Source organism: Hypanus sabinus, chromosome 1, assembly GCF_030144855.1.
Source record: "Hypanus sabinus isolate sHypSab1 chromosome 1, sHypSab1.hap1, whole genome shotgun sequence".
Lineage (NCBI taxonomy): Eukaryota > Metazoa > Chordata > Chondrichthyes > Myliobatiformes > Dasyatidae > Hypanus > Hypanus sabinus.
Window position 1 is genome coordinate 42733429 of NC_082706.1, and position 27555 is coordinate 42760983.

At 48.7% G+C, this 27555-nt stretch overlaps 1 protein-coding gene across 1 annotated transcript in view; it reads left to right on the forward strand.

The window, feature by feature from the left end:
• Positions 1-21736: 21736 nt before the first annotated feature.
• LOC132398595 (alpha-tectorin-like) overlaps positions 21737-27555 on the forward strand; it is a 50046-nt gene continuing 44227 nt past the window's right edge. The window contains exons 1-2 of the mRNA XM_059978276.1: positions 21737-21852; positions 25595-25656. Coding sequence (XP_059834259.1) covers positions 21737-21852; positions 25595-25656 — 178 coding nt within the window. The remainder of the gene's footprint in view (positions 21853-25594; positions 25657-27555) is intronic.

Below are 27555 nucleotides of genomic sequence, written 5' to 3' on the forward strand. Positions count from 1 at the left end.
CACACTGTCCAATCACACACTCCCAGGGTCAATCTTTGTGGGAAGACCTAGACAGCGAACTGGTCAGGACCTTCTCAGGATGCTTTCATATCGAGGTATGGTGGTGGTCAATAACAGCTGGTGACCTCCAGGTTGTGTTACCGGATGGTCAACTTAGCCCATCCTGCCCCCTTTGTCACGAGAATGCAGACTAAGTTAGTGGACTTCTTCTGGGGTAACAGGAAACACTGGGTTTCCGCAGCGGTCTTAAATCTCCCAGTGGGAGAGGGCGTCCAGTCGCTAGCGTGTACGTCCGTGACTGGCGGCTCTCCACCTCAGGACCCTGCAGAGATTCCTGTACGCCGAGCACTCTCCCAGGTGGCACGTGGTTGCGACATTCTTCCTCCGGAAGTGCTGGTGACTTCAAGATGAGATCCGGTTGGCACCGGTGGGCGTCAGCCGTGCTGCTTTGTGGAGTCTGCCAGGCTTCTATCAGGAACTACTGAGAATCTGGTACATGGATTCCTCAGGCCGGGAATCCCCTTCTCTGGCAGAAGGCGGTCCTGGCTGACCTTCGCCCTACCTCAGTGGCTGTAGGTGCGGCTCAGGTGTGTGGAACGACTCAGACTTAGCTGTTTGTTGGGCCCAGGCCCCGCAATCTTATCCGAGAGCAGAGTCCACACAACTTGAGCCGTCTCTCATCGACACCCACAATCCCATGCAGGAATGGAAGTAGGAGGTATCTGTATGGGCTGCAGCTCCACACCGTCCACTTCCTAGCCCTTGTCCACCGTCCTGACACGCCATGGCGGTCGGTCTTTCCACCTGGAGTTGAGGACGTTCCCAATGGAAGTCCCTTTACGAGGGAGTTCTTCCCATGCACCTTGGCGATCCGTGGTGGAGGCTGCTGCATAGAGTGGTGCCTTGTAATAAATTCTTCAGTCTGCACACGGATCTCCCAGCCTCCTGTCACTTCCGCGGGCTGGAGGAGACCATGTACCACACTGTCCCATCACACACCCCAGGGGTCAAACACAGATTGAAGCTCTGTCTATACTGTCTCATTACACACTCCCAGGATCAGACACAGAGTGACTCTCCCTGCACACTGTCGCAAACCATAATCCTGGGGTCAGACACAGAGTGAAACTCTGTCAACACCATCCTGATACAACCACTGATCATGACTCCCTCCCCTCCCCTTTCCTCACCAGGCTCTGCCATGAGTGAGATCTCCACCCTCCATCAGGACTCCACCCCAGGCCGGGCCAATCTGCGTGAACAGCTGGGCCGAGTGAGACAAAGGGCGCTGCCCCCACTCCGTGACGTGGAAGAGGAAAGCCAGTCAATCGGCTGGACGCCCCGCCGGGATCGTGAGCGGTGGTGGAGCGAAGTGCGGGCAGTGGAAATGGGTACCGCCAACGTGCTCGCTCCATGAAGAGCCTGGGCGACGTCGGCTGGCGAGATCGTGGCTACCGGGACCGGGACCGAGTCTATCACAGGGAGAGGGAGAGAGGCCGGGGAGGACTTGAGACGGACGGCGAGACAGGCAGTGGTTACCGTGGCTATCCACGGGACCGCTCCCCGGAATGTCGAGGGCTCTATGCCAGGAGGAGCAGAAGCCGAGACGACCTGACCGAGCTGGAGAGGGAACGGGATCGCGGCCGCATGACGTGATGACGTGATGCGCCAGAAGGCCGGGGGAGGAAGAGGCTTGAATGACTGCAGCACACCCACCACCTGCTTGGGGATCTCGACGAGGCCTAGAGGAGAGGAGGAGGAGGAGGAGGAGGGGCTGCCACTGTCCCGACCCTACACCGAGACCGAGTCGGTTACGTCGTCGGCCAGAGGAAGGAATGAGAGGAGACTGAGAAAGATACGGACTTCCCGTCGGACTGGATGGAGGGAATATGGTGGGTGATGTATTGGGATTTAGATTTGGGTTGGAGCTGGCAAGGTGCTGGTAAGGTTTGTGAATTGGCTGGGGTTGGGGTTGGGGTTGGTCTTGACAAATGGAATTGGGTTGGAACTACAACACACATAAAATGCTGTTCGGACACAGCAGGCCAGGCAGCATCTATAGGAGAAGCACTGTCGATATTTCCGTCGAGACCCTTTATCAGGACTAACTGAAAGGAAAGATAGTAAGAGATTTGAAGGCAGTAGGGGAGGGGGAAATGCGAAATGATAGGGGAAGACCGGAGGGTGTGGGATGATGCTAAGGTGATTGGTGAAAGTGATACAGAGCTGGAGAAGGGAAAGGATCATGGGATGGGAGGCCTCGGGAGAAGGAAAGGAAGGGAAGGGGAAGCACCAGAGGGAGATGGAGAACAGGCAAACAACTAAATATGTCAGGGATGGGGTAAGAAAGGAAGGAGGGGCATTAACGGAAGTTAGAGAAGTTAATGTTCATGCCATCAGGTTGCAGGCTACCCAGCCGGGGTACGAAAGGAAGGAGGGGCATTAACGGAAGTTAGAGAAGTCAATGTTCATGCCATCAGGTTGCAGGCTACCCAGCCGGTATATAAGGTTTTGTTCCTCCAACCCGAGTTTGGATCCATTTTGACAGTACTGAAGGCCATGGATAGACATATCAGAATGGGAATGGGACGTGGAAATAAAATGTGTGGCCACTGGAAGATCCCCTTTTGTTCTGGCGGTCTGAGCGCAGGTGTTCAGCGAAACGGCCTCCCTCCCAGTCTGCGTCGGGTCTCACCAATATATAAAAGGCCACACAGGGAGCACCGGACACAGTATACCACACCAACCGACTCACGGGTGAAGTGTCGCCTCACCTGAAAGGACTGTCTGGGGCCCTGAATGGTGGTGACGGAGGAAGTGTAAGGGCAGGAGTAGAACTTGTTCCGTTTACATGGATAAGTGCCAGGAGGGTGATCGGTAGGAACGGATGGGGGGTACGAGTGGACAATGGAGCCGCGTAGGGAGCGATCCCTGCGAACAGCATGAAGGGTGGGACAAAAAATGTGCTTGGTAGTGGGATCCCGTTGGAGGTAGCGGAAGTTACGGAGAATTATACGTTGGACCTGGAGGCTGGTGGGGTGGTAGGTGAGGACAAGGGGAACCCTAACCCTAACCCTAACCCTATCCTGTTGGCGGGTGGATGAGGTGAGCACAGATGTGCAGGACATAGGAGTGATTCGTTTGAGAGCAGAGTTGATAGTGGGCGAAGGGAAGCCTCTTTGTTTAGAAAAGGAAGACATCTCCTTCGTCCTGGAATGACAAACCTCATTCTGAGAGCAGATGCGGAGGAGACGGAGGAATTGTGAGAAGAAGATAGCATTTTTGCAAGAGACAGGCTGGGAAGAGGAATAGTACAGGTAGCTGTGAGAGTCTGTAGGAACTGCCTGTTAGGTTGTGAATTGGATAGTGTTGGTAGTTGGGGGTTCATAAATGTAATGGGTTGTGTTTTGCAGTTCTGTTGGTTTGGGAAATGAAATGGGTTCAGAGTTCGGAATGGGGTACAGCGTTGTTAGTTGTGTTTAGACATTGGAGTTGGGAATCGGGTAATGTTGGGATCGGTACTGTCAAAGGTGTTGGAAATGGAATTGAGTTGAGGAAGATAGAGCATTGGGTTTTAGAAATTAAGTATGTGGCTGAAGGTAGTGGGATTAGGAAGTGAGAGATGGGAGTAGACAGGAGATTGTGGTATTGAGAGTGGGGTTGGTATTAGGGACACGGTAGGGGGTCAACATTACTGATAGGATTAACGCTGGAGCATAGCTCATATCGTGTCTGGGACAGTGGCCCATTTTCTCAGGCCACACATTGCTTCTCACCTCTAAAGATGGAGATTGTTCCCAACCTCTCGCACTAAATATGTGTTTTCGAATTGCATCTTCTCCCTCGGACGCAGTGGGTATCTCCTGGGTTCTGTATTTTCCTCCTGTGTCCCCCAAAAAAGACAGGTGGAATCATCCTCTGAGTTCAAACTCCCTCTCCCACCCCCAGTGTGTGCAGTTGAGGAGTAGACCCTGGCGGTGAGGGGGGAAGTTGACGGGAATGCAAGGATGAATGAAACAGGAAGTCTCGATGCGTATGTGAGGGACAGCAGGAATTCAAGTCAAATAGCTTGTCACCTCTCGCTACAGGAGGGAGGAGAGTGGAGAATTGATAGTGAGCGAGGTGTTGGGGCAGATTATTTGTTACCTGTCACATTTATCGATCCTCCTCGCTTGTTTACAGAAAGATGCAGTCAGCCGGGAGAGTTTGGTGGTTTATCAAGCGGACGGGTGAGATCAAGCGGAACAACCCAAGTTAAAGGTTCAGGCAGCTCCGTTCGACTCCAGCGTTTTTATATACAGCAGGATCCCATCCACACCTGCCCTTTCTGTCACGAGCAACATCCCTTCTGTCTGTTCCAGCGAGGGTACTTGCCAAGAATCGGTTTCACACTTTCCTCAGACCTGAGTCTAGCAAGATCCACTGGATATTTTCTCAAGTCACATTTGCCTTCCCCCTGCTCCCCCTTTCTTCCCTCCTTTTCCACTTTCTCCTTTTCCTTCACCCTCCTCTCTCCTGTTCCCCCCTTTTTATTCCCAGCTCTCACACCCACTTTCCCAGTCTATTTCCCCCTTCGGTGAGGTGGTTATATATAGAATAACATAGCCCACAGGATTTGGTTACAGGTTCAGATCTAATCCATGGGTTCGGGGGGGGGGGGGGGTTGGGTTGAGAGTTTATGTAGATAGTAACAGATCAACGACAGTGGGTTACAGGCTGGGATCTTATTGAGGGACTCGTGGGTTTATGTTGAGAAATAGAGCAGCCCAGTTTTGCGGGGCTTATGTACGGAATTTTGGATGCTGGCAAACATTCCCAGATTGGAATCGAATTCTAGGGATCCTGGGAGCTGTGAAACTGCCTCTGCTACACGGGAATACTCTTCTGGAACTTGGACAATAAACATTGAAGTGCTTTGTCAGTCCAAATATAATGTTATAGCAGCAAGAATATTTCTTCCATTGGCCTATTAATCGGTTGTACGTTATCTTGCGTTGAATCATATGAATCATATCCAAACCATCTACATTACCTACCACTGGTAATTAAGCCAGGCATCTGCTGATTGGTGGAGTGGCATTTGTAAAGTTCCAGTTCTCCGGAACCATTCCAGAATATAGAGTTTCTTGAAAGATCGTGCAGACCTTTCAGCTTGAAGCTATCATCAGACATGGAATGGCACAGCGGAAGCCATTGGCCAAATGGCCTAATTCTGTTGCTGTGTTATTAAAATGGCCAGAGTGCAGGAAAAACTCACGAGGAGGTTACTGAGACTGGGGGCAGGGGGCTTGAGGTATAAGGAGAGCCTGGATAAGCTGGGACTGTTTTCCTAAGAGTGAAGGAGGCTGAGGGGTGACTTTAGAGGTTTTTAACACCATGAAATGTGTTCATAAGGTGGACCATCACAGAATTTTCCCCAGTGTAGTGGACTCTAAAACATGAGGGCACAGGTTTAAGGTGTGAGAAGTAAGAATTAAAGGGGCAGAAATTTCACCCGGAGGGCACTGGGTGTATGGAATAAGCTGTCAGAGGAAGTGATAGATGTGGGTACAATTACAATATTTGAGATATATCTGATCGGATTCATGTATGACAAAAGTTTAGAACGGTATGGGACAAACTGAGAAAATGGGAAAAGCTCAAGAAGACAACTTGGTCAGCATGGAGGATATGGGCTGAAGGGCCTGTTCCTGTGCTGTATAATTCTACAATTCTACATTGGCTGGGGTTTCGGAAACTGATTGGTGACCTTACTGAAAGATCTCAGTCCCTAAAGGGTCAGGATAGGGGAGATGAAGAGCTGTTTTCCCCAGTAGGAGAGTCTCAGTCAGGTGGACAGTTACAAGATCAGGGAGTGGTTATTTATAATTGGGACACATCAGATCTTTAGACAGATGTTGAGGAATCTCAGCAATTCTTTGCCCTGGCATGTGCTGTAGGCCAGATGACCAGCAGAGGGAGCAGGAGGAGCTGGCATCTCACAGAACGAGATCAAGAGATTCGAGAAGTTACATCACCACTTTATAAAACTCTGGTCAAGCCACATCTGGAGTATTGCATTTAGTTCTGGTCATGTCATTACAGGAAGGCTTTGGAAAGAGTGCAGAAGTAGAACAGCCCTCCTCACCATCGAGGATATCTTCAAGATATGGTGACTCACGAAGTCAGCATCCATCACTGTGGACTCTCACCGTCCCGGAGATGCACCCTTCTCTTTACTATCATCAACAAGAAGTATAGAAGCCGGTAGACCCACAGTCAACAATTCAGGAACAGCCTCTTCCCCTCTGCCATCATACTTTTGAATGGACCATGAACCCATGAGCCCTGAATTATTCATATTTTGTATTGCTTAATTATTTTGTAACGCGCACTTTTATCTCTTGCAGCGTACTGCTGCCACAAAACAAATCTCATACAAGTGCCAGTTCTAATAGCCTGATTCTGATTCTGAAAAGCAAGGTTATACTAATTCAGCCCGGGAGTGGTGAATTGGAACCAGGAGCCGCAATCCACACCGCCACCAGAGGGCAATATCGAGCCACATCTCTCCCCCACAATGGCAGAGTCACAAGGCACAGGAAAAAAGCCCTCTGGCTCAGCTGGTCTATGCTGGCCAAAATTCCGATCCAAACTAATCCCATTTACCTTTGTTTGTCTTATATCCCTCTAAATATTTCCTATTTATGTACCTGTCCAAATCATTCTACCTGCTTCAACTTCTTTCTCTGGCAGCTCTTTGGGTAAAAATAAATACCCCTCCTTTTACTCTGATTTCAAATTAAAATTATGCCCTTTGTTTTTTGACTTCCTTTCCATGGGACTGTGAGCATCCACCTCTCATCTACATCCCTTATGATTTTATAAATCTCCATAAAGTAACCCCTCGCATTTTGCGAATTGGGAAATGGTCGTGGTGTGGAAGAGACTCAGTCCTCTTCTATACAGTCTACAACTATCTATCACTCAATAGCTGTCAAAATCAAAGAGCCGATACGATCTACAGGAGAAAAAAGCAGGGAATCCATTAGCCCAACTGAATAGGGGAACGGAGGTGGAGAGGGTCAGTAGTTTTAAATACCTTGCCATTAGCATATCAGAGTATCTGTGCTGGGACTAGTAAATGTCAGCACAAAGAAGACGCAAAATTACCTCTATTTTCTGAGAAGCGTTTGTATTTTCAGCTCGTCACCAATAACTTTGACAAATATCTTTACAAACAGAGTGCAGTGTATCTTAACTGCTTGCATCACGATCTGGTATGGACACAGCCAAAAATGGACAAGTCCATTGAACGGGACGATACAGTCAACTCCATTACAGTCAAAGTCCTCCCCACCATTGAACGCATCAACAAGGAGTGTCACTAGAAGAAAGCTGCATTCACAATCAAGGAGCCACACCATCCAGACCATGGCCCCTTCTCACTACTACCGTCCGACAAGAGGTACAGAAGCCTTAGATCCCACACTTCCTGTTGGGGAACAGTTGTTACCCTCCAACAATCAGGCTCCTGAACCAGCCCCGGATAACTTCACTCACCACTTTTCTGAACTGATCCCACAACCGATGAACTAACTTTCAAGGACTCTTTACAATTCATGCAATCAGTATTATTTATATCTGCACGTTTTCTTTTGCACGTTGGTTGTTGGTTGGCCTTTGCTAATTTATGGATAGTACTTCAGAGCTGTCAGGTCAAGAGGCCACATTCTCTGTAGCTGTTACACTTTCTATTGTATTGTTATTGTTTTAACTTGCTCTACCTCAACGCACTGTGGCATGATCTGAATGATATAACAGTGCACTCTGTGAATGTGACAATAATGAACCTTTTCCAAAATGGAGACACGTTTTTTTTCCAATATATCTTACCTTGAAGATTACAGGACCCAAAACAATCAATAATCAATTTGATCCTCTTGATAAGCTGAAACCACTCAATGCCGACTTTATTAGCTACACAAATACACTTGCTCATTAATGCAAATATTTAATCAGCCAATCATTAGGAAGCAAATCATTGCGTAAAAAAATGCACACATCGTCAAGAGGTACACTTCTTCTTCAGGCCAAACATGAAAATGGGGAAGAAATGCGATTCTCGGCGACTTTCACTGTGGAATGATTGTTGGTGCCAGATGGTGTGGTTTGTGTACTGTATCTCAAAATCAGCTGACCTGCGATTATCACACAAAAAAAGTCTCTGGAGTTTACAGACTAAGGTGTGAAAAACCAAACAAATACCAGCATCGAGTCAACAGCAGTCCTGTGGGCGAAACTGCTTTGTTGACGGGAGAGGTCAGAAGAGAATTCCTGGACAGGTTCAAGCTGATAGGACGTCCAAGGTAACTCAAATAAACATGCATTACTACAGTGGTGTGCAGAAAAGCAGCTCTGAATGCGCAACCTATCAAGTTTTGAAGTGGATGGGCTACCACAGCTGAAAACCATGAACATACACTCAGTGGTCACTTTTATTAGGTAGAAGAGATACTTCATAAAAAGGCCACAGGGTGCTGTGTTTTATTCTGAATAAGTGTCGTTCAGATTAAAACACTGAGTCATTTCGTTGTATTTTGTGGTGGTGGCTGAATATTGGGTCATTTTACATGCAGACATACATCTGTCATTCACAGAGTGGGAAGACAATTGAGGCACTTAAAGGGATTTATGAGATCTCAACACAAGAATAACTAGAAACCTGAGTACAGTGGGAGGTTGCAGAGCAGAGGATGTTCCACTGGTTTGACAGTACACCTCACCCACTTCGCTGTTCCTGCTGTGCGTTCCCGGAATTGAGGGTCTCAGCTGTGATCTGGAAAAGAAAGAAGATAGAATATAGGACATGGAACACAGAATATAGAACACGGAACATAGAACCTGGGGCTTAGAAACAACATTGTACACAATATAGGACACAGAACCTGGAGCATAGTACATCACAGGAACAGGCTCTTTAACACTTAGCAACCTTGTAACTTAATGCCTAATTATTTTCTCTCTAGACAGTCCATATTCCTCCATTGTCTGCACATTCATGTGCCTGTCTAATTGACACTTACCTTCACCACCATGTCATACAATACAAGTACCCACCACTATCTGTGTAAATACTTATTTAAACTTTCTCCTTCTCATCGTAACCCTGAAAGAAAGCTACCAACTGTATTTATACTCTCATAGTCATATAGCCTTCTATCAGGGCTCCCCTCAGCCTCCACCGCTCTAGCTTCTCCAATGTCTCCCTATAGATGATGCCCTCTGATCCGGGCAGTATCTTGGGGAACATGTTCTGCAAGCTCTCTGAAACAGCAGAAGCCTAGGGAGAAGTTTATAATATTATGAGAGGCAAAGAGAGGGTAATTGGTTTGAGTTTAAATGACGAATCCTAATGGGCCCGAATTTAAGGAGGGAGGAGGAAAGTTCAAAGAAGGTGTGCAGGGATGGTGATGGAGGGGGATACGATAGAGGTGTTTAAGGGGCTATTAAAGAGGCACGGAAGTGTGCAAGGAAAGCACATTCTGTAAGAAAAAGAGATGTCGTACGATTTGGAATTGTATTTGGCACAGCTATCTTGGGCAGAAGGGCCAGGTTCCTGTGCTGGACTTGTCTACCTTCAATGTCTCATGTTATATGTGGTATTACAGTGCTTACATCCACATCTGTTTCCAAATTGTGACTTTAATTTGTGATCGAATTGGGATGAGGATTGCTTTCTTATTGTCACAGTGAAAATCACAGTTTTAAATGCTACTCATACAGAATATTGCACCACATTGTTAACAGCTAATAGGGATAATCCTGGGAATTATAGACTAGTTAATCTTACATCATTCATAGGAAAATTATTGGTGAGTATGCTCAGACAGAGAATATTTAGCTATTTTGAAAAGTACACTCTAATTAGCGATCATCAATGTGGCTTTGTGGAGGGGTAGGTTGTGCCTCACACACTAGATTGTCTTTTTGAGGAACTGACAAAACAATTTGATGAAGGCAGAGCAGTGGATGTGTATGGATTTTAGTAAGTTGTTTGACATATTTCCCCATTGGAAACTCATTCGGTAAGGCAGGAGGTGTGAGATACAGGGGAACTCAGATTTGCGGAATCAGATTTGGCTTGCCCACAGAAGGCCGAGGCTGGTAGCAGATTTTAGTTCGGTGACCAGTGGTGTCCTGGAAAACCCCGTTCTTCATGATTTTTATAAATAACTTGGATAAGGAAATGGGAGGCTAGGTGAATAAGTTTCCAGGTGACAGAAATGTTGGTAGATTACAACATCAGAGTGTAGAACGCTGTACTAGATTACAACAGGAGATTGGTAGGCTGCAGAGTTGAACAGAGAAGTGGCAGATGGAGTTTAAGCTGGTGAAGTGCCAAGGTCAAACGTGAAGATTGACAAAAGATTAATGGTGAAATTTTTAGCAGTGTATAGATCCCTCAGAGTTGTCTTGCAGGTTGATAAGGTGGTTAAGAGAGCACATTGGTCAAGGTATGTCAAAGTATATATACGTCTCAATATACAACCCTGAGATTCATTTCCCTGCAGGTATACTCAACAAATCTATAGCGGATCAGAGAGAAAAAAAAACTAGAGTGCAGGAGACAAGAAACAGAGTAAAATGCAAACACAAATAAATAACAATAAATAACTAGAACATGAAATAACAAGACAAAGAGTCCTTAAAGTGAGATCATTGGTTGTGGGAACATCTCAATGGATGGATAAGTGAGAGTGGTTAATTGCTTTGATCAAGAATCTGATGGTTTTGAGGTAGAAACTCCGAATCAGAATTCTTTATTATCGCCAGTGATGAGGACACATACAGAGAATTTGATGCCGGTTTCACTGAACTCTCTCTGTACAGAATTAACAGCAAACAGACACAGTAGTGCAAATAATCATAAACTGTATACAATGAGGTCCACTTCATTGAATGTACAGGTGGACTTTATTCATAATAGACTAAAATTCAAGTGATGGCATGCGGAAAGAAACTGTTCTTGTACCTATTTGTCCTGCATACAGTGATCTAAAGCACCTACCAGAAGGAAGGAGTTGGGACAGGTGATGACCAAGGTGTGATGGGTCTACAATAATTCTGCTTGCTGTCTTCCTGACTCTAGATACATTTCAGTCCTGGATCGAGGGCAACTTCACACCAATTATCCTTTCCGTATCCTTGACAGTTCTTTGGAGGCTATTCTTGACTTGTTTGGTAGCTGATCCAAACCAGACAGTGATGGACAAACAGAGAACAGACTGGATTATTCCTGAGTAGAATTGAATCGGCAGCTCCTGAGGCAGGTTGTACTTCCTGAGTTGATGTAGGAAATACAACCTCTGCTGAGCCTTTTTGATAAGAGTGTCCGCGTTGGGTGTCCGCTTCAGGTCCTGGGAGATTGTGTCACCCAGAAATCTGAAGGTCTCCACAGCAGACACAATACTGTTGAGTATAGTCAGTAGGGGGGAGTATTGGGGGGCTCCTCCTGAAGTTTACTGTCATCTCCACAGTCTTGAGCTTATTTAGTTTCAGATTGTTCTGACTACACCAAAAGGCCAGCCGTTCCACCTCCCGTCTGTATGCAGACTCATCACCGTCTTGGATAAGGCCAATGACAGTTGTGTCGTCTGCAAACTTCAGGAGTTTAACAGATGGATCCTGTGAGATACAGTCATTAGTGTAAAGGGAGAAGAGCAGTGAGGAGAGCAAACATCCCTGAGGGGCATCGGTACTGATTGTCCGGGTGCTAGAGATGATGTTCCCCAGCCTCACTTGCTGCACCCTGTCAGTCAGGAAGCTTGTGATCCACCGACAGATGACGGGGGAGACAGTAAGCTGGGTGAGTTTGGAGTGGAGGATTTTTGGAATGATGGTGTTAAACACCGAGCTGAAGTCAACAAACAGGACCCTCACAGAAGTTCCTGGGTTGTCGAGGTGTTGTAGAATGGAATGCAGTCCCATGTTGACTGCATCATCCACTGACCTACTTGCCCGATAAGCAAACTGCAGGGGGTCCAGCAGGGGGCCTATGATTTCCTTCAGGAGAGCCAACACTAGTCTCTCAAAGGACGTCATGACCACAGATGTCAAAGCAACTAGCCTACAGTCATTTATTCCCTTGATAGTGGGTTTCTTAGAGACTGAGATGATAATGGAGCGCTTGAAGCAATGAGGGATTTCACACAGCTCCACTGATCTTTTGAAGATCCGTCTGTAGATGTGGGCCAGCTGATCAGCATAGGTCTTCAGGCAGGAGGGCGACACACCGTCCGGGCCTGGCGCATTCCTGGTCTTCCGCCTCCGGAACAGCTGACTCACCTCCCTCTCACAGATCCTAAGTGCAGGTACAAGGGAGTTGAAGTGAAGTGGGGTAGGGGAGCAGTTTTTGTAATGTAGGGTGAGAAAGTAGACTAAGATGTCAGGGTGATGAATGATGGGGGTTGCAGATAGGTCTGTGTTTTGGCCGGGTGTGATGAAGGTGTCGAATCTCCAATAAAACTTGTTCAGATCGTCAGCCAGTTGATGGTTCTTCACAGCCTGAGGGAATGGTTTCTTGTAGTTGGTGATCTCTTGGATCCCCATCCACACTGACACCGGGCTGTTGTCTGCAAACTTGTTTTGCAGTTTTCCAATGTAGCACTTCTGCGCTGTCTTAATCTCCCTTGTCAGTGTGTTCCTGGCTCGTTTGTACAGAATCCTGTCCCCTCTTCTGTACGCCTCCTCCTTCTCCCAACAAAGCTGCCTGAGTTGTGATGTGAACCAGGGTTTGTTGTTATTGAATGTGCAGAAGGTTTTTGTTGGAATGCACATGTCTTCACAAAAACTGATTTATGAGGTCACGTTGTTAGACAGATCATGAAGATCTGTAGCTGCAGCCGCAACGACACTGCAATCCGTGCATTCGAAACAGGCCTGAAGTTCCAGCCTTGACTCGTTGATCCATCTCCTGACTGTCCTGACAACAGGCTTAACCAATCTTAGTTTCTGCCTGTATGTCAGGAGAAGGTGAACCAGGCAGTGGTCAGAGAGACCCAAGGCTGCCCGTGTAACAGAGCGATATGCATCCCTTATTGACGTGTAGCAGTGGTCCAGTATATTAGTGTCTCTGGTGGGACACTTAACAAGTTGTCTAAATTTTGGCAATTCGTGGCCAAGGTTTGCCTTGTTAAAATCACCCAGAACAATGAGGAAGGAGTCTGGATGTTTATTTCCGCTTCAGTTATCTGGTCAGCTAAGTTTTGTAGCGTTTTCCTGACGCAGGCCTGAGGTGGAATGTAGATGCCGACCAGAATAAATGAGGAGAACTCTCGCGGTTTGTAAGAATTGTCTCTAGATGTGGACTACATGATTTTCCTAACATTGTGACCTCCGTGCACCAACTTTCGTTTATGTAGAAACAGATTCTGCCTCCTCTCCTTTTCCCCGAGAGACCCTCATCTCGGTCCGCTTAGAACCTGTTGTTGAACCTAGTGATGTGAGTCCGGAGGCTCTTGTACTCTCTACCTGACGGCAGCATTGAGAAATGGGCATGGGTGGAGAGAATTTCTGATGATGGATGCTGTTTTCCTACGATAGCATTTCATGCAGATTTGCACAATGGTTGGGAGTGTTTTACCCATGATGTACTCTGCCGGATCCACTTCCTTTTGTCCAATTTTCCATTCAATTCTCTGGTGTTTCCATACGAGGCCATGATGCATCCGGTCACTACACTCTCTCCTACACATCTAATGAGGTTTGTCAATTTTTTAGATGTCATGCCAAATCTCTGCAAGCTCTTAAGGAAGTACAGGTGCTGCCATGCTTTCTTCAGAATTGCACGTACATGTTGGGTCCAGGGCAGGTTCTGTAAACTAGTAATGCTAAGAAATTTAAAGTTGCTAACATTCTCCGCCTGGCTCATGGGCATCTGTTTCCATCTCCTGAAGTCTACAATCAATTCCTTTGTCTTGCTGACATTGAGTAAGAGGCTTTTATGGCACCACTCAGCCAAATTTTCAACCTCCCTCCTGTATGCTGATTCATCACCACTTTTGATTTGGCCCACAACAGTGGTGTCATCAGCAAACGTGAATATATTGTTAGAGCTGTACTTAGCCACACAGCCATAGGTGTAAAACGAGTACAGCAGGGCCTTCTCCCTTTTATACACAGCCCCCTGGTGCACCTGTGCTGATAGAGACCATGTAGGAGATGTTGCTGCCAATCTAAACTAACTGGGGTCCACGAGCAAAGAAATCCAGGATCCAACTGCACAAGGAGGTACTGATTGAGGCCAAGGTCCTGGAGTCTATTGATTAGTTTTGAGGGGATGATAATATTAAATGCTGAGCTGTAATTGATAAAGACAATCCTGGTGTATGTATCTTTGCTGTCCAAATGTTTTAGGGTTGAGTGAAGAGCCAAAGAAATGGCATCCACTGTAGACCTGTTGCTCCGGGGTGCAAATGGGAATGGAGAAACAGATCTGGCAAGAGTTGATATGCTCAATCTCCAGACTCTCAGAAGGCTTCATCACTGTGCATATAAGTGCAACCGGGCGATTGCCAATGAGACAAGTCATCACTATCTTCTTGGGATCTGATATAATTGAAGGCTGCTTGAAGCAAGTGGGTGCCCCACATTATCAAGCGAGAGTTTAAAGATCTTTAGAATATGACCAGGTTTCCCGTCCGGTCCGAATCCTTTCCTTGGATTCACTCTCCTGAGGGCTGCTGCATGTCAGCTTCAGATCATCGGGTCATCGGGAGATGTGGGTGTCTGCAATTGTTCCCCCATGTTCAAAGTGAGCACAGAAGGCATTGAACTCAGCGGAGAGTGAAGCTCTGTTGTCCCCGGCTTGATTTAACTTGGCAGTGGTGGTAGCATTCAAACCCTGCCAAGGTTTCCAAGCGTCCCTCGTTGATTCCAGTTTGGTGTGACTATGAGATGGCTTTTCAGAGCCTTCCACTTCACCCTTGAGGTGACTTTCCAGCGATCACACCTGCACCTCCTTCCAAACAAGAGAAAATCTGCAGATGATGGAAATCCGAGCAACACAAACAAAACGCTGGAGGAACTCAACAGCTCAGGCAGCATCAATTGGAAAGAGTACAGTCGATGTTTCGGTTTAGTGTGTGGGACTGTGACCCTGTGTCTGTGATGGTTTGGGGTTCTGTTAAAGCTTGTGGCTTGGGTCGATTGCAGGAGAATCACTGTCAACATTTCAGGATCGGAAAAATGGTGGAAAGTCTCAGCCGGTCAGTCAGCATCTGCATAGGATAAAAACCTGGCCAAGGAGATGAAGGCTAACTGTGTACATCAAACCTCAACCCTCCCACCACCGGCAGTCCTTATTTCCTTAATCGTTTCTTATTTTTGCTTCATCCCATTCAGTCAAAACTACAATACGTTAGTGAGCCGTCACAGGTGCTGGCATACGCAGACACATTACGAAAATTTACCAGGAATGTGGGGAAAACCTAACGATAATGAATCCTTCTGTGCCGCACGTTGACTATCAACATTTTGCTGATTCAATCCGTCGTTATCGTCGGAGGGAATAGCACTGGGAGGTGACAGCGCATCGCTATTTAAGACTGCTAGGAAAGAAATTCTCAAATGACCCCCGACCGCCATGCATGTGACGCGCTGCAGGCGAGTGAGTGGTAAAAAACGCGAGAACAGGAGATTTAAGGGAATGGGTTTATTGCATCGGGAGGAGTAGGCAGGTAAAATTGAGGGTCCAGGAAGACACTACGGTTTCAGTGTACGCCCCGAACAGAACGAACCTCGGTTACTAGTCAGGGATGCTCCGAAAACCGTCCCGATCTCCCAACCTCTCCCACACATGAAAGAGTCGAGAACGGCAGGGTGGTGCAGTGGGTGGAGACAGTGTCTCCCTGCTTCAGGAGTCAATGGTAGGTCAAATACAAGTTAACAAAAGGCATGGACTGATGGGCCAAATGGCATTTTTCCGCGCTGGGTGTAATGGTACGCGACTACCCACAGGCTATCCCTCAGACCCGAGCACCGTAGGAACCCCTTTCCCACACGGACTGTGACGGTTTGAGGGTGGAGACAGCTGGCAAACCAACCCACGATCAACACCACCACCCCACCACCACTACTTTTTCATTTACTGTCAGAGTCACTCTATGTACAGACAATTCTGTGCCGATCAATGTAAATCTGTGCAGATAAACTAACTTATGTATTTATATTTATTGTTCTCTCATTGTTGTGTTTGTTGGCTGTTTGCGTTATTTTTCTGCTGCAGATCTGAAATAATATTATTTCATTCTCCTTTACACCTGTGTACTGGAAATGACAGTAATCAATCATGAATCCCGGAATAGAACATTGGACTACGGTATATACATCCTTGTACTTTGGCGTTTTAATATATGTAAGATTATTCTAACCCTTCATTTCAACATCATTCCTCAGCACGGTGCCAAAATCTGAACAGCATACTCCAAGAGTTGGCTCACCAGCGTTCTGTACAATCTCAACATGACCTCCCAACATTCGTACTCATGTCCTTGTCTGTTGGATGCTGACATGGCTGGCACAGACATTATGCGCTGAAAGGTCTGTTCTTGTGCTACGTTTATTTATGTGCAGGATATTCAAAGTTCTAGCAACCTTGATTAAATCACAGACATCTCAAACTACACTTTGCTCAATATCTTTTTAATATATTCACTTCTGGCATGAGAGAAATGATTCTTAAGGAGTCCATTTAGAATGTGCTGACACAGAAAGAGCGTGCAAAGCAACTTGCAGGGCAACGTATAAACCAATTTGCAAAATCAGGATGAAACAATAGCTTGCTGATTAAAGAAGCGATACGGGTAACGGGAAGACATGCTTAACGGTTGAACAATAACGGTGTTAATGCGCTGAGGCTGATAAGTGGGCCAAAGGGGTAATCACATTTGTAATTTTGTAATGAGATTAAAGAAGAATGTAGGGTATAAAAAACTGTGCAAAGTGTAATTCGGCACTCAATCTAGCAGGAGCTGGTTGGGTCCGACTCTGCAGACTCGAAAAATAAAGTTTACCGTTCTGCAAATTGCTGAGACTCAGTGTGTTTCTGACAACGTGGGGGCTCGTCCGGGATCCACACTCCGGCCGCGGTGGACATGAGGAAGGACATCGGAGACGGTGCACCCCGCCGAGTTTGGCGGTCCCTGACTCCTTGCTCGTCGCTCCAGCGCGGCTTGAGCGAGTGATATCCGGACAGCGCAGAGCGGTAAACGGGGAGAAGGGGACAGTACCTGGTACTGGAAGTCCCCAGGACGCACCGGGTAAGTGCCTACTATTATAGTAGAAAGGTGCGGGAATAAGTAAGGACGGAGAAGACCGGGATCGCTACCCGGGGGTCCTCCTGATTAAGTAAGAGCGGAATAAGATGGGAGGGGGTGGCTCTAAAAAGAAAGAGGAAACGGAGAGACCGGGACCATACCCGGGGGTTCCTCCTGATAGCCCCCTCGGTAGAATGTTTGAGAATTGGGGATGTGGAAGACTAAAAGGGAAACAAAAGAAAAAAATGATACAGTACTGTTTAATTTGGTCGAAACAGCCGATAGAAAAACCTGCGGTCTGGTGGCCGCGGCTTGGGTCTGAGGAGGATTGGGTACGACAAGCCTTAAACATTTACGTTAATTCAAAACCAAATGTAAAACCGGAAGAAATTGCTTATGCTTTTTGTTGGGCTCCCTGGCCAGGAGTAACAACAAAGAGTTTTAAATTGGGCATTAAAGGGGAGCGGAAGTGGGACCCACTCGATCATTTACCCCCTCCCTATGTCCAGCCTTCTGCGCCCCTTGCGGGAGCAGAGGGAGAACGTGAAGAAAGTGAAAAAACAGAAGAAATAGACCCGGAGAGGGATGTTAGGGAAAAAGCAAAAGCAAGGATCGAAACAAGGAGTGTGACAAGAGCAGATAAGAAAAAGAAAGACGAATTAAAAAAGGAAGAGGTACAGCTGTGTCCCCTTCGAGAGGTTCCAATGGGAGGAGCACGAGGAGGGACAGGATTTGTAAACGTCCCTCTGACAAGTACCGAAGTACGAGGATTTAAGAAAGATATGAAAACTTTATTAGAAGATCCAATGGGACTGGCAGAACAGTTGGATCAATTCTTAGGACCTAATGTTTACACTTGGGAAGAAATGCATGCGATTATGGGAACGCTATTTTCTGCACAAGAGAGGCAAATGATACGACAAGCTGCAATATCAATTTGGGGAAGGGAACAGCCGAATGAGTTACCGGGGGACCGGAAATTTCCAGTAAACGACCCACAGTGGGACAAACAAGCAGAAAAGAGAAGACGGCAATATCCCATTGCCATGGAAGGGAGGAGGGGATTACAACCTGTAATTGAGACATTAGTATCAGATGGACTCCTGGAAGAATGTATGTCACCCTTTAATACCCCCATCCTACCGGTCCGAAAGCCCGACGGCACGTATCGAATGGTTCAAGATCTGAGAGGCTTAAATGCGGTAGTCCAAACACGATACCCGGTAGTGCCTAACCCCTATACATTAATGAGCAAAATACCTCCTGAACATGAATGGTTCAGTGTGATAGATCTAAAAGATGCCTTTTGGAGTTGTCCGTTGGAGGAAGGTAGCCGAGATATGTTCGCATTTGAATGGGAAAATCCCTTCACTGGGCGGAAGAAGCAACTCCGGTGGACCGTCTTGCCCCAAGGGTTCACGGAGTCCCCAAACCTATTCGAACAGGTACTGGAGCAAGTATTGGCTGGATTCCATTGTACCGAAAAGAACCAACTATTACAGTATGTCGATGACCTACTACTATCGGGACCAGCAGAGGAGGTAGTGCGAGACGATACTATAAGACTCCTGAATTACCTAGGAGAAAAAGGATTGCGGGTGTCCAAGAAGAAACTGCAATTTGTCGAGAAGGAAATAACATATCTCGGACACAGAGTCAGTAAAGGGCACCGCCAAATAACCCCAGAAAGAATAGCGGGAATAACTAAAAATACCGCTTCCCAGGACAAAGAAGGAAATAAGACAATTTCTGGGCTTAGTGGGCTATTGCCGGATTTGGATAGAGAATTATACCCCCCTGGTGAAGTTTATGTACGACAAATTGGCAAAGGAAGACCGGGGAATAATCAGCTGGACCGAAGAAGAAGAACAGAAGTTCAGGAAAATAAAAGGGCAACTAATTCGGGCCCCGGTATTAACACTGCCAGCACTGGAAAAGCCCTTTCAGCTGTACGCAACAAACAATGAAGGAACTGCGTTAGGAGTACTAACCCAAGAAAAAGGAGGAAAGCGGCAACCTGTGGCCTTTTTATCAAAAATGTTAGACCCGGTATCCCGGGGATGGCCGACGTGCATACAAGCCGTAGCGGCAGCAGCCGTACTAGTAGAAGAAGCACGGAAATTAACCTTTGGGGGAAGAATGACGGTGTATACCCAGCACTCCGTTAGCACCCTCTTAGCCCAAAAAGCTCAGCGGTGGTTGACGGACTCTCGCATACTGAAATACGAAACCATTCTGATGGTCGGGGATGATTTAAGCTTTGAAAGGAACAATAGTTGTAACCCGGCACAGTTCTTATACGGGGAATCAACAGGGGAGCCCGACAAACATCAGAAGGCGAGTGGAAGACCCCCGACGGACGGCAAGTACTGAATAAGGAAGTAACTCGTCATATACTGCAACAACTACACCAACAAAGCCATTGGGGAGTGCAAGCTATGTGCGACACTATCCTAAGGGACTATGTTTGTAAAGGGATATTCACACTAGCTCAACAGGAGATGTGGGGCTGTTACACCTGCCAAAAGGTAAACAAGAAAATGATGCGTGCCACCCATAAGGGGGGACAAACACTAGCCGTCCGACCGTTCCATCGGATCCAAATAGACTTTACGGAACTACCACAAGTTCAGAGATGGAAGTACCTGTTAGTAATTGTGGATCACTTCACTCGGTGGGTGGAAGCATTCCCAACCACTAAAGCGGACGCCCCTACAGTGGCACGGATCCTATTAGAAAATATAGTCCCGAGATATGGAATAATGGGGTCTATTGATTCAGATAGGGGAACACACTTTGCCTCAAAAACACACCAGCTAATCTGTGACGCCTTAGGAATCCAGTGGAAGCTGCACACCCCCTGGCACCCTCAGAGCTCAGGAAGAGTTGAGAGGATGAACAGTACTTTGAAGACGCAATTGACAAAACTAATGATGGAAACCAAGCTACCCTGGACCAAGTGTCTACCCCTGGCCCTACTAAGAATCCGCACGGCTCCTCGAAAAGATATAGGAGTATCCCCTTATGAAATGTTGTTTGGCCTTCCATATTGGAACAAGGTGGAGGGCTATCCTTCCCTGCAAGGGGGAGATGTCTTTGTAAGGGACTATTTACAGGCACTGTCTCGTTCTTTTGCAGAATTGCGCAGGAAGGGGTTACTCGCACAAACCCCACCTCTGGACTTCGCACTCCACCGAACTCAGCCTCGACTGGGTCCTGATTAAGACTTGGAAGCCAGAGAAGTTACAGCCGCAGTGGGAAGGCCCATTCCAGGTGCTACTGACCACCGAAGCCGCAGTAAGGACAAAAGAAAAAGGGTGGACCCACGCCGCGAGAATCAAGGGACCCGTAAAGCCCGAAGAAGGTGCAGAATGGACTTGCGTCCAGGGAGAAGACCCGATGGTGCTAAAGCTCAAAAGACGGACAGAATGAACTTTGGGACTGTAATGTATATACTGCTATTGTTGAGAAGCGCTGAAGGGGGATGTGATAAGTGCAGGACGATGGTAAGGGTGGGCATGACGGTTTTTCCAGGGTCCTTTGTATCACACTCTCATGTAAACGAGAAATGTTATGACTACAACAAAAAGGAGGAGTATGTGGAAAGTTTAATCTAACCAACTGCTGCTTAAAGATAGATGACAACGGAAAGGTGGTTCAAAAAAATATCAGATAAAATAAGGAAACTGGCCCACGTGCCGGTACAGACCTGGAAGCCGCTGGGGTATTGGGACTGGCTGGACGGATGGTTGAAAGGAGGCTGGTGGCGAACCGCTTTAGGGGTTATAGGAGGGGGATTGATGGTCCTCCTTCTTCTACCATGTCTGATCCCCTGCTTGCGGGAGCTAGTAGCTCGGGTGGCAAGACAAGTCATGCAACCAGGGGCCCCGGCTGATCCTGTTCAGGTACTCCTACAAAGGGAAATAGAGCTAGAGGAAGAAGCCTATGTAAACCCGTGGCAAAAGCCCAATTGATAGCACATTCTAAAAAGAAAAAGGGTGGATTGAGAGAAATGATTCTTAAGGAGTCCATTTAGAATGTGCTGACACAGAAAGAGCGTGCAAAGCAACTTGCAGGGCAACGTATAAACCAATTTGCAAAATCAGGATGAAACAATAGCTTGCTGATTAAAGAAGCGATACGGGTAACGGGAAGACATGCTTAACGGTTGAACAATAACGGTGTTAATGCGCTGAGGCTGATAAGTGGGCCAAAGGGGTAATCACATTTGTAATTTTGTAATGAGATTAAAGAAGAATGTAGGGTATAAAAAACTGTGCAAAGTGTAATTCGGCACTCAATCTAGCAGGAGCTGGTTGGGTCCGACTCTGCAGACTCGAAAAATAAAGTTTACCGTTCTGCAAATTGCTGAGACTCAGTGTGTTTCTGACATGGCATTTTGCAAGAATCTATTGTGTCTCTCAGCATACTCACAGAAGATGATGGAGTCATCAGCCCCGATCGTCACACCACCACAGTCCTTGTTAGAAAGGGAGCTGACAGAGTTTGGGGTTAGCTTGCACGTGGAGGTGCAGTACCACTACAAGAGCAAGCTGTGAGACTTGTAGTAACTGATCAATACAACAGCATGGAAATCAATAGATGGCTTATCGTCAGTTAATCTACTCCAGTAGTAACACATTGAAAGGTCAAAGTTCAAAGTAAATTTTGAACATGTGTGTCACCATATTAACCGTGAAATGCATTTTCTTGTGGGAATCTCCACAAATAACTACATTAATAACTACAACAGCATCAATGTAAGACATCCTAACGAGGATTTTGTAGCGGTGTGCGACACGCAGCGCTAAAATTACGACACGGAGTCGATAACTGCAGTCGAAAGAAAAAAAACTTTATTCGAAATCCTCAGCCTCACTTTTAAGCCTCCCTCAACCTGCCCCCCGTGGCGCAGAGGCTCCAACGCTCTGTGCTCGCAAACCCCCGTAGGCTATCTAATTGTGAGCCGGTTCGGATGTGCCAGGAAATGGGTCGTCACATAACCCCCCCTCCCAGAACCGGCGATACACCCCCCAATGTCCACAGTCTGGGCCAGAACCTGCTTAGGAGGTCTGCCTCTGCGCCGAGGTGCCGGAAACTTGGCCGGTTGTGGCAGGTCCACATGGGCCGGTTTGAGGCGGTCCACCGTGAAAACCTCCTCTTTCCCCCCAACGTCCAGCACGAACGTGGACCCGTTGTTCCGGAGCACCATAAACGGCCCCTCGTATGGCCGCTGCAGCGGTGGCCGATGCCCGCCCCTTCGTACAAACACAAACTTACAGTTCTGCAGGTCTTTGGGTACGCAGGTCGGGTTCCGCCCGTTCTGTGAAGTGGGTATGGGGGCCAGGTTACCGAGCTTCTCGCGTAGTCTGCCCAGGACTGCTGCGGGATCTTCCTCTTGCCCCCGTGGGGCTGGTAGGAACTCCCCGGGGACGACCAGGGGCGCGCCGTATACCAACTCGGCCGACGAGGCGTGCAGGTCGTCCTTGGGCGCTGTGCGGATGCCGAGTAGGACCCAGAGAGGCTCGTCCGCCCAGTTGGCTCCTCGCAGGCGGGCCATGAGTGCCGACTTCAGGTGACGGTGGAAACGCTCCACTAGCCCGTTCGACTGTGGGTGGTAGGCAGTTGTGTGGTGCAGCTGAGTCCCCAAAAGGCTGGCCATAGCTGACCACAGGCTGGAGGTGAACTGGGCGCCTCTGTTGGAGGTAATGTGGGCCGGTACACCAAAGCGAGATATCCAGGTGGCGATCAGGGCTCGGGCGCAAGATTCGGAGGTGGTGTCGGTGAGCGGGACCGCCTCTGGCCACCTTGTGAACCAGTCCACGATAGTCAGGAGGTGCCGCGCTCCGCGCGACACTGGCAGGGGGCCCACGATATCCACATGAATGTGGTCGAAACGCCGGTGGGCGGGATGGAACTGCTGCGGTGGGGCTTTGGTGTGCCGCTGCACCTTGGCCGTCTGGCAATGCATGCACGTTCTGGCCCATTCACTGACCTGTTTGCGGAGTCCGTGCCAAACGAACCTGCTGGAAACCATCCGGACAGTTGTCCGGATGGAGGAATGCGCCAAGTTATGAATGGAGTCGGATACACGGTGCCGCCAGGCTGTCGGGACGACGGGACGCAGCTGGCCGGTGGCGACGTCACAGAGTAGGGTCCTCTCACCCGGGCCTACGGGGAGGTCCTGGAGCTGCAAACCGGAGACTGCGGTTTTGTAACTCGGAATCTCCTCATCCGCCTGCTGCGCCTCTGCCAGTGCCTCAAAGTCTACCCCTTGGGAAAGGGCATGAACGGTAGGGCGAGATAGCGCATCCGCCACGACATTGTCCTTACCCGAGACGTGCCGGACATCCGTCGTGTATTCAGAGATGTAGGACAGGTGGCGTTGCTGGCGGGATGACCAGGGGTCGGATGCTTTCGTAAACGCAAAGGTAAGCGGTTTGTGGTCCGTGAAAGCGGTGAAGGGCCGACCTTCTAGGAAGTACCTGAAATGCCGGTTTGCCAGGTAGAGCGCCAACAGTTCCCGGTCGAAAGCACTGTACTTGAGCTCGGGTGGCCGCAGGTGTTTGCTGAAAAACGCCAGGGGTTGCCAGCGACCTGCGATGAGTTGCTCCAGCACCCTACCGACTGCCGTGTTAGATGCGTCCACTGTGAGGGCGGTAGGGGCGTCCATTCTGGGATGTACTAGCATTGCGGCGTCCGCCAAAGCTTCCTTCGTTTGAACGAAAGCGGCGGCGGACTCCTCATCCCAGGTAATGTCCTTGCTCGGACCCGACATCAGGGCGAACAGGGGGCCGCATGATCCGGGCAGCTGAAGGGAGGAAGCGGTGGTAGAAATTGACCATACCTACGAATTCCTGAAGGCCTTTGATCGTGGTGGGTCGGGGGAAGTGGCGGACCGCATCTACCTTAGCGGGCAGAGGGGTTGCCCCGTCTTTAGTAATCCTGTGGCCCAGGAAGTCATTGGTATCGAGTCCGAACTGACACTTGGCGGGGTTGATTGTAAGACCGTACTCACTCAGTCGGGCGCAGAGTTGACGGAGGTGGGACAGATGCTCCTGACGACTGCTGCTGGCTATGAGGATGTCTTCCAAATAGATGAAGGCGAGGTTCAGGTCCCGTCCCACCGCGTCCATTAACCGCTGGAACGTCTGTGCGGCATTCTTCAGGCCGAACGGCATGCGGAGGAACTCGAAAAGGCCAAACGGGGTGATGAGAGCCGTTTTGGGGACGTTGTCAGGATGCATCGGGATTTGATGGTACCCTCGGACGAGGTCTACCTTGGAGAAGATCCGTGCGCCGTGCAGGTTTGTTGCAAAGTCCTGAATGTGCGGCACAGGGTAGCGGTCCGGTGTGGTAGCCTCGTTCAGCCTGCGGTAGTCGCCGCATGGTCTCCAGCCTCCCGTCGCTTTGGGCACCATGTGCAGGGGGGAGGCCCATGGGCTGTCGGACCGCCGGATGATCCCCAATTCCTCCATCCTCTGGAACTCCTCCTTCGCCAGTCGGAGCTTGTCCGGGGGAAGCCGCCGAGCGCGGGCGTGGAGCGCGGTCCCTCGTGGGGCGCGAGCGCGGTCCCTAGGTCGGAATGTGGTGCTGTACGCCGTGTCGGGGCATGACCGCTGTGAACTGCGGTGCCAGAACCGATGGGAAATCCGCCAGGACCCTGGTGAAGTCGTTGTCGGACAGCGTGATGGAGCCGAGGTGAGGTGCTGGCAACTGGGCTGCACCCAGGGAGAACGTCTGAAAGGTCTCGGCCTGTACCAGTCTCTTCCTGGGCAGGTCGACCATCAGGCTGTGAGCCCGCAAAAAATCCGCACCCAGAAGCGGTTGGGCTACGGGGGCCAGTGTAAAGTCCCACGTGAACTGGCTGGAGCCGAACTGCAGCTGCACCTGACGGGTGCCATAGGTCCTTACTGTGCTGCCGTTCACGGCCCTCAGGGGGGGACCCGGTGCCCTGCTGCGGGTGTCGTAACTCGTCGGAGGTAAAACGCTGATCTCGGCACCAGTATCGACCAAAAACCGGCGTCCCGACCTTCTATCCCACACATACAGGAGGCTATCCCGATGGCCAGCCGCCGTAGCCATCAGCGGCGGCTGGCCCTGGCGTTTCCCGGGAACTTGCAGGGCGGGCGACAACGGCGGGCTTCTGCGCCCCACCGCTGGTGGTAGAAGCACCAGTGTTCCTTGGGCCGGGGGTTGGCGGGCTCTGCGGCCGGGCCTGGACTGGTTTGCTGCCGGGAGCGTGGCTGGGAGATCTGTGCGATGGACGCTCCGCTCACCTTTTTGGCGTTCCACAGCAAGTCCGCCTGGGCTGCCGCCTTCCGGGGGGCACTGAAGTCCGCGTCGGACAGCAGCAGGCGTATGTCCTCGGGCAGCTGCTCCAGGAATGCCTGCTCAAACATGAGGCAGGATGTGTGTCCGTCGGCGAGAGGAAACATCTCATTCATTAAAGCCGATGGAGGTCTGTCGCCCAAGCCATCCAGGTGCAGTAAACGGGCAGCCCGCTCGCGCCGTGAGAGTCCGAGAGCCCTCAGGAGCAGGGCTTTGAATTCCGTGTACTTGCCGTCTGCCGGGGGCGTCTGTACGAACTCCGCGACCTGGGCCACTGTGTCCTGGTCGAGGGAGCTCACCACGTAGTAGTAGCGGGTGTCTTCTGAGGTGATCTGGCGAACGTGGAATTGGGCTTCGGCTTGCTGGAACCATAGGTTCGGTCGCTGTGTCCAGAAACCCGGCAGTTTCAACGAAACCGCATGAACAGAGGCGGCGTCGGTCATTTCTGGTCCAAAAATCGTTTGGACCGTCGGGGTCACCAATTGTAGCGGTGTGCTACACGCAGCGCTACAATTACGACACGGAGTCGGTAACTGCAGTCGAAGGAAAAAAACTTTATTCGAAATCCTCAGCCTCACTTTTAAGCGTCCCTCAACCTGCCCCCCTTGGCGCAGAGGCTCCAAAGCTCTGTGCTCGCAAACCCCCGTAGGCTACCTAATTGTGAGCCGGTTCGGATGTGCCAGGAAATGGGTCGCCACAACATTCAACTAAATTGTAGAAGAGAACAAACTATACAAATGCTAGAAGAAAATAAAAACCCATAAATAAGCAAGCAATGAATATCGGTAGCATTCCAGAACAGTATCCTTCATGGCTGGGGGCTCCCGCCTCCTGCTCCTGCTGCATTTGTGGACATGCGGCCCTTTCAGGCCGCTGCTGGACGCTCGTGGTGCAGTACAAACCAAAATTCCTATCGAAGCTAATTCTATTTGGCCTCAATTGACCTGTATCTTTTTAAATCTTTCCCATCCTTGTACCTATCAATGTGCCTTTTAAATGTTGTTACTGTAGCTGCCTCAAACACTTTTTTCAACAAAAATTATACCCTTTGTATAATACCCCAGGACCTTGGGGGAAGTTTGTGTAGAGATTGCAGGAGCTCTGACGGAGATCTTTCAGATGTCATTAGAAACCGGGATTGTGTCGGAGGATTGGCGTATTGCTCATGTGGTTCCATTGTTTAAAAAGAGTTCTAGAAGTAAGCCTAGCAATTATAGACCTGTCAGTTTAACATCAGTGGTGGGTAAATTGATGGAAAGTATTCTTAGAGATAGTATTTATAATTATCTGGATAGACAGGATCTGATTAGGCGTAGCCAGCATGGATTTGTGCGTGAAAGATCATGTTTGACAAACCTTATTGAATTTTTTGAAGAAGTTACGAGGAACGTTGACGAGGGTAAGGCCGTGGATGTAGTCCATATGGACTTCAGCAAGGCTTTTGACAAAGCTCCACATGGAAGGTTAGTTACGAAGGTTCAGTCGTTAGGTATTAATGCTGGAGTAATAAAATGGATTCAACAGTGGCTAGATGGGAGATGCCAGAGAGTAGTGGTGGATAATTGTTTATCAGGATGGAGGCCAGTGACTAGTGGGGTGCCTCAGGAATCTGTTTTGGGCCCAATGTTGTTTGTAATATACATAAATGATCTGGATGATGGGGTGGTAAATTGGATTAGTAAGTATGCCGATGATACTAAGGCAGGAGGTGTTGTGGATAATGAAGTGGGGTTTTCAAAGCTTGCAGGGAGATTTATGCCGGTTAGAAGAATGGGCTGAACGTTGGCAGATGGAGTTTAATGCTGAGAAGTGTGAGGTTCTACATTTTGGCAGGAATAATCCAAATAGAACATACAGGGTAAATGGTAGGGCATTGAGGAATGCAGTGGAACAGATAGATCTAGGAATAACAGTGCATAGTTCCCTG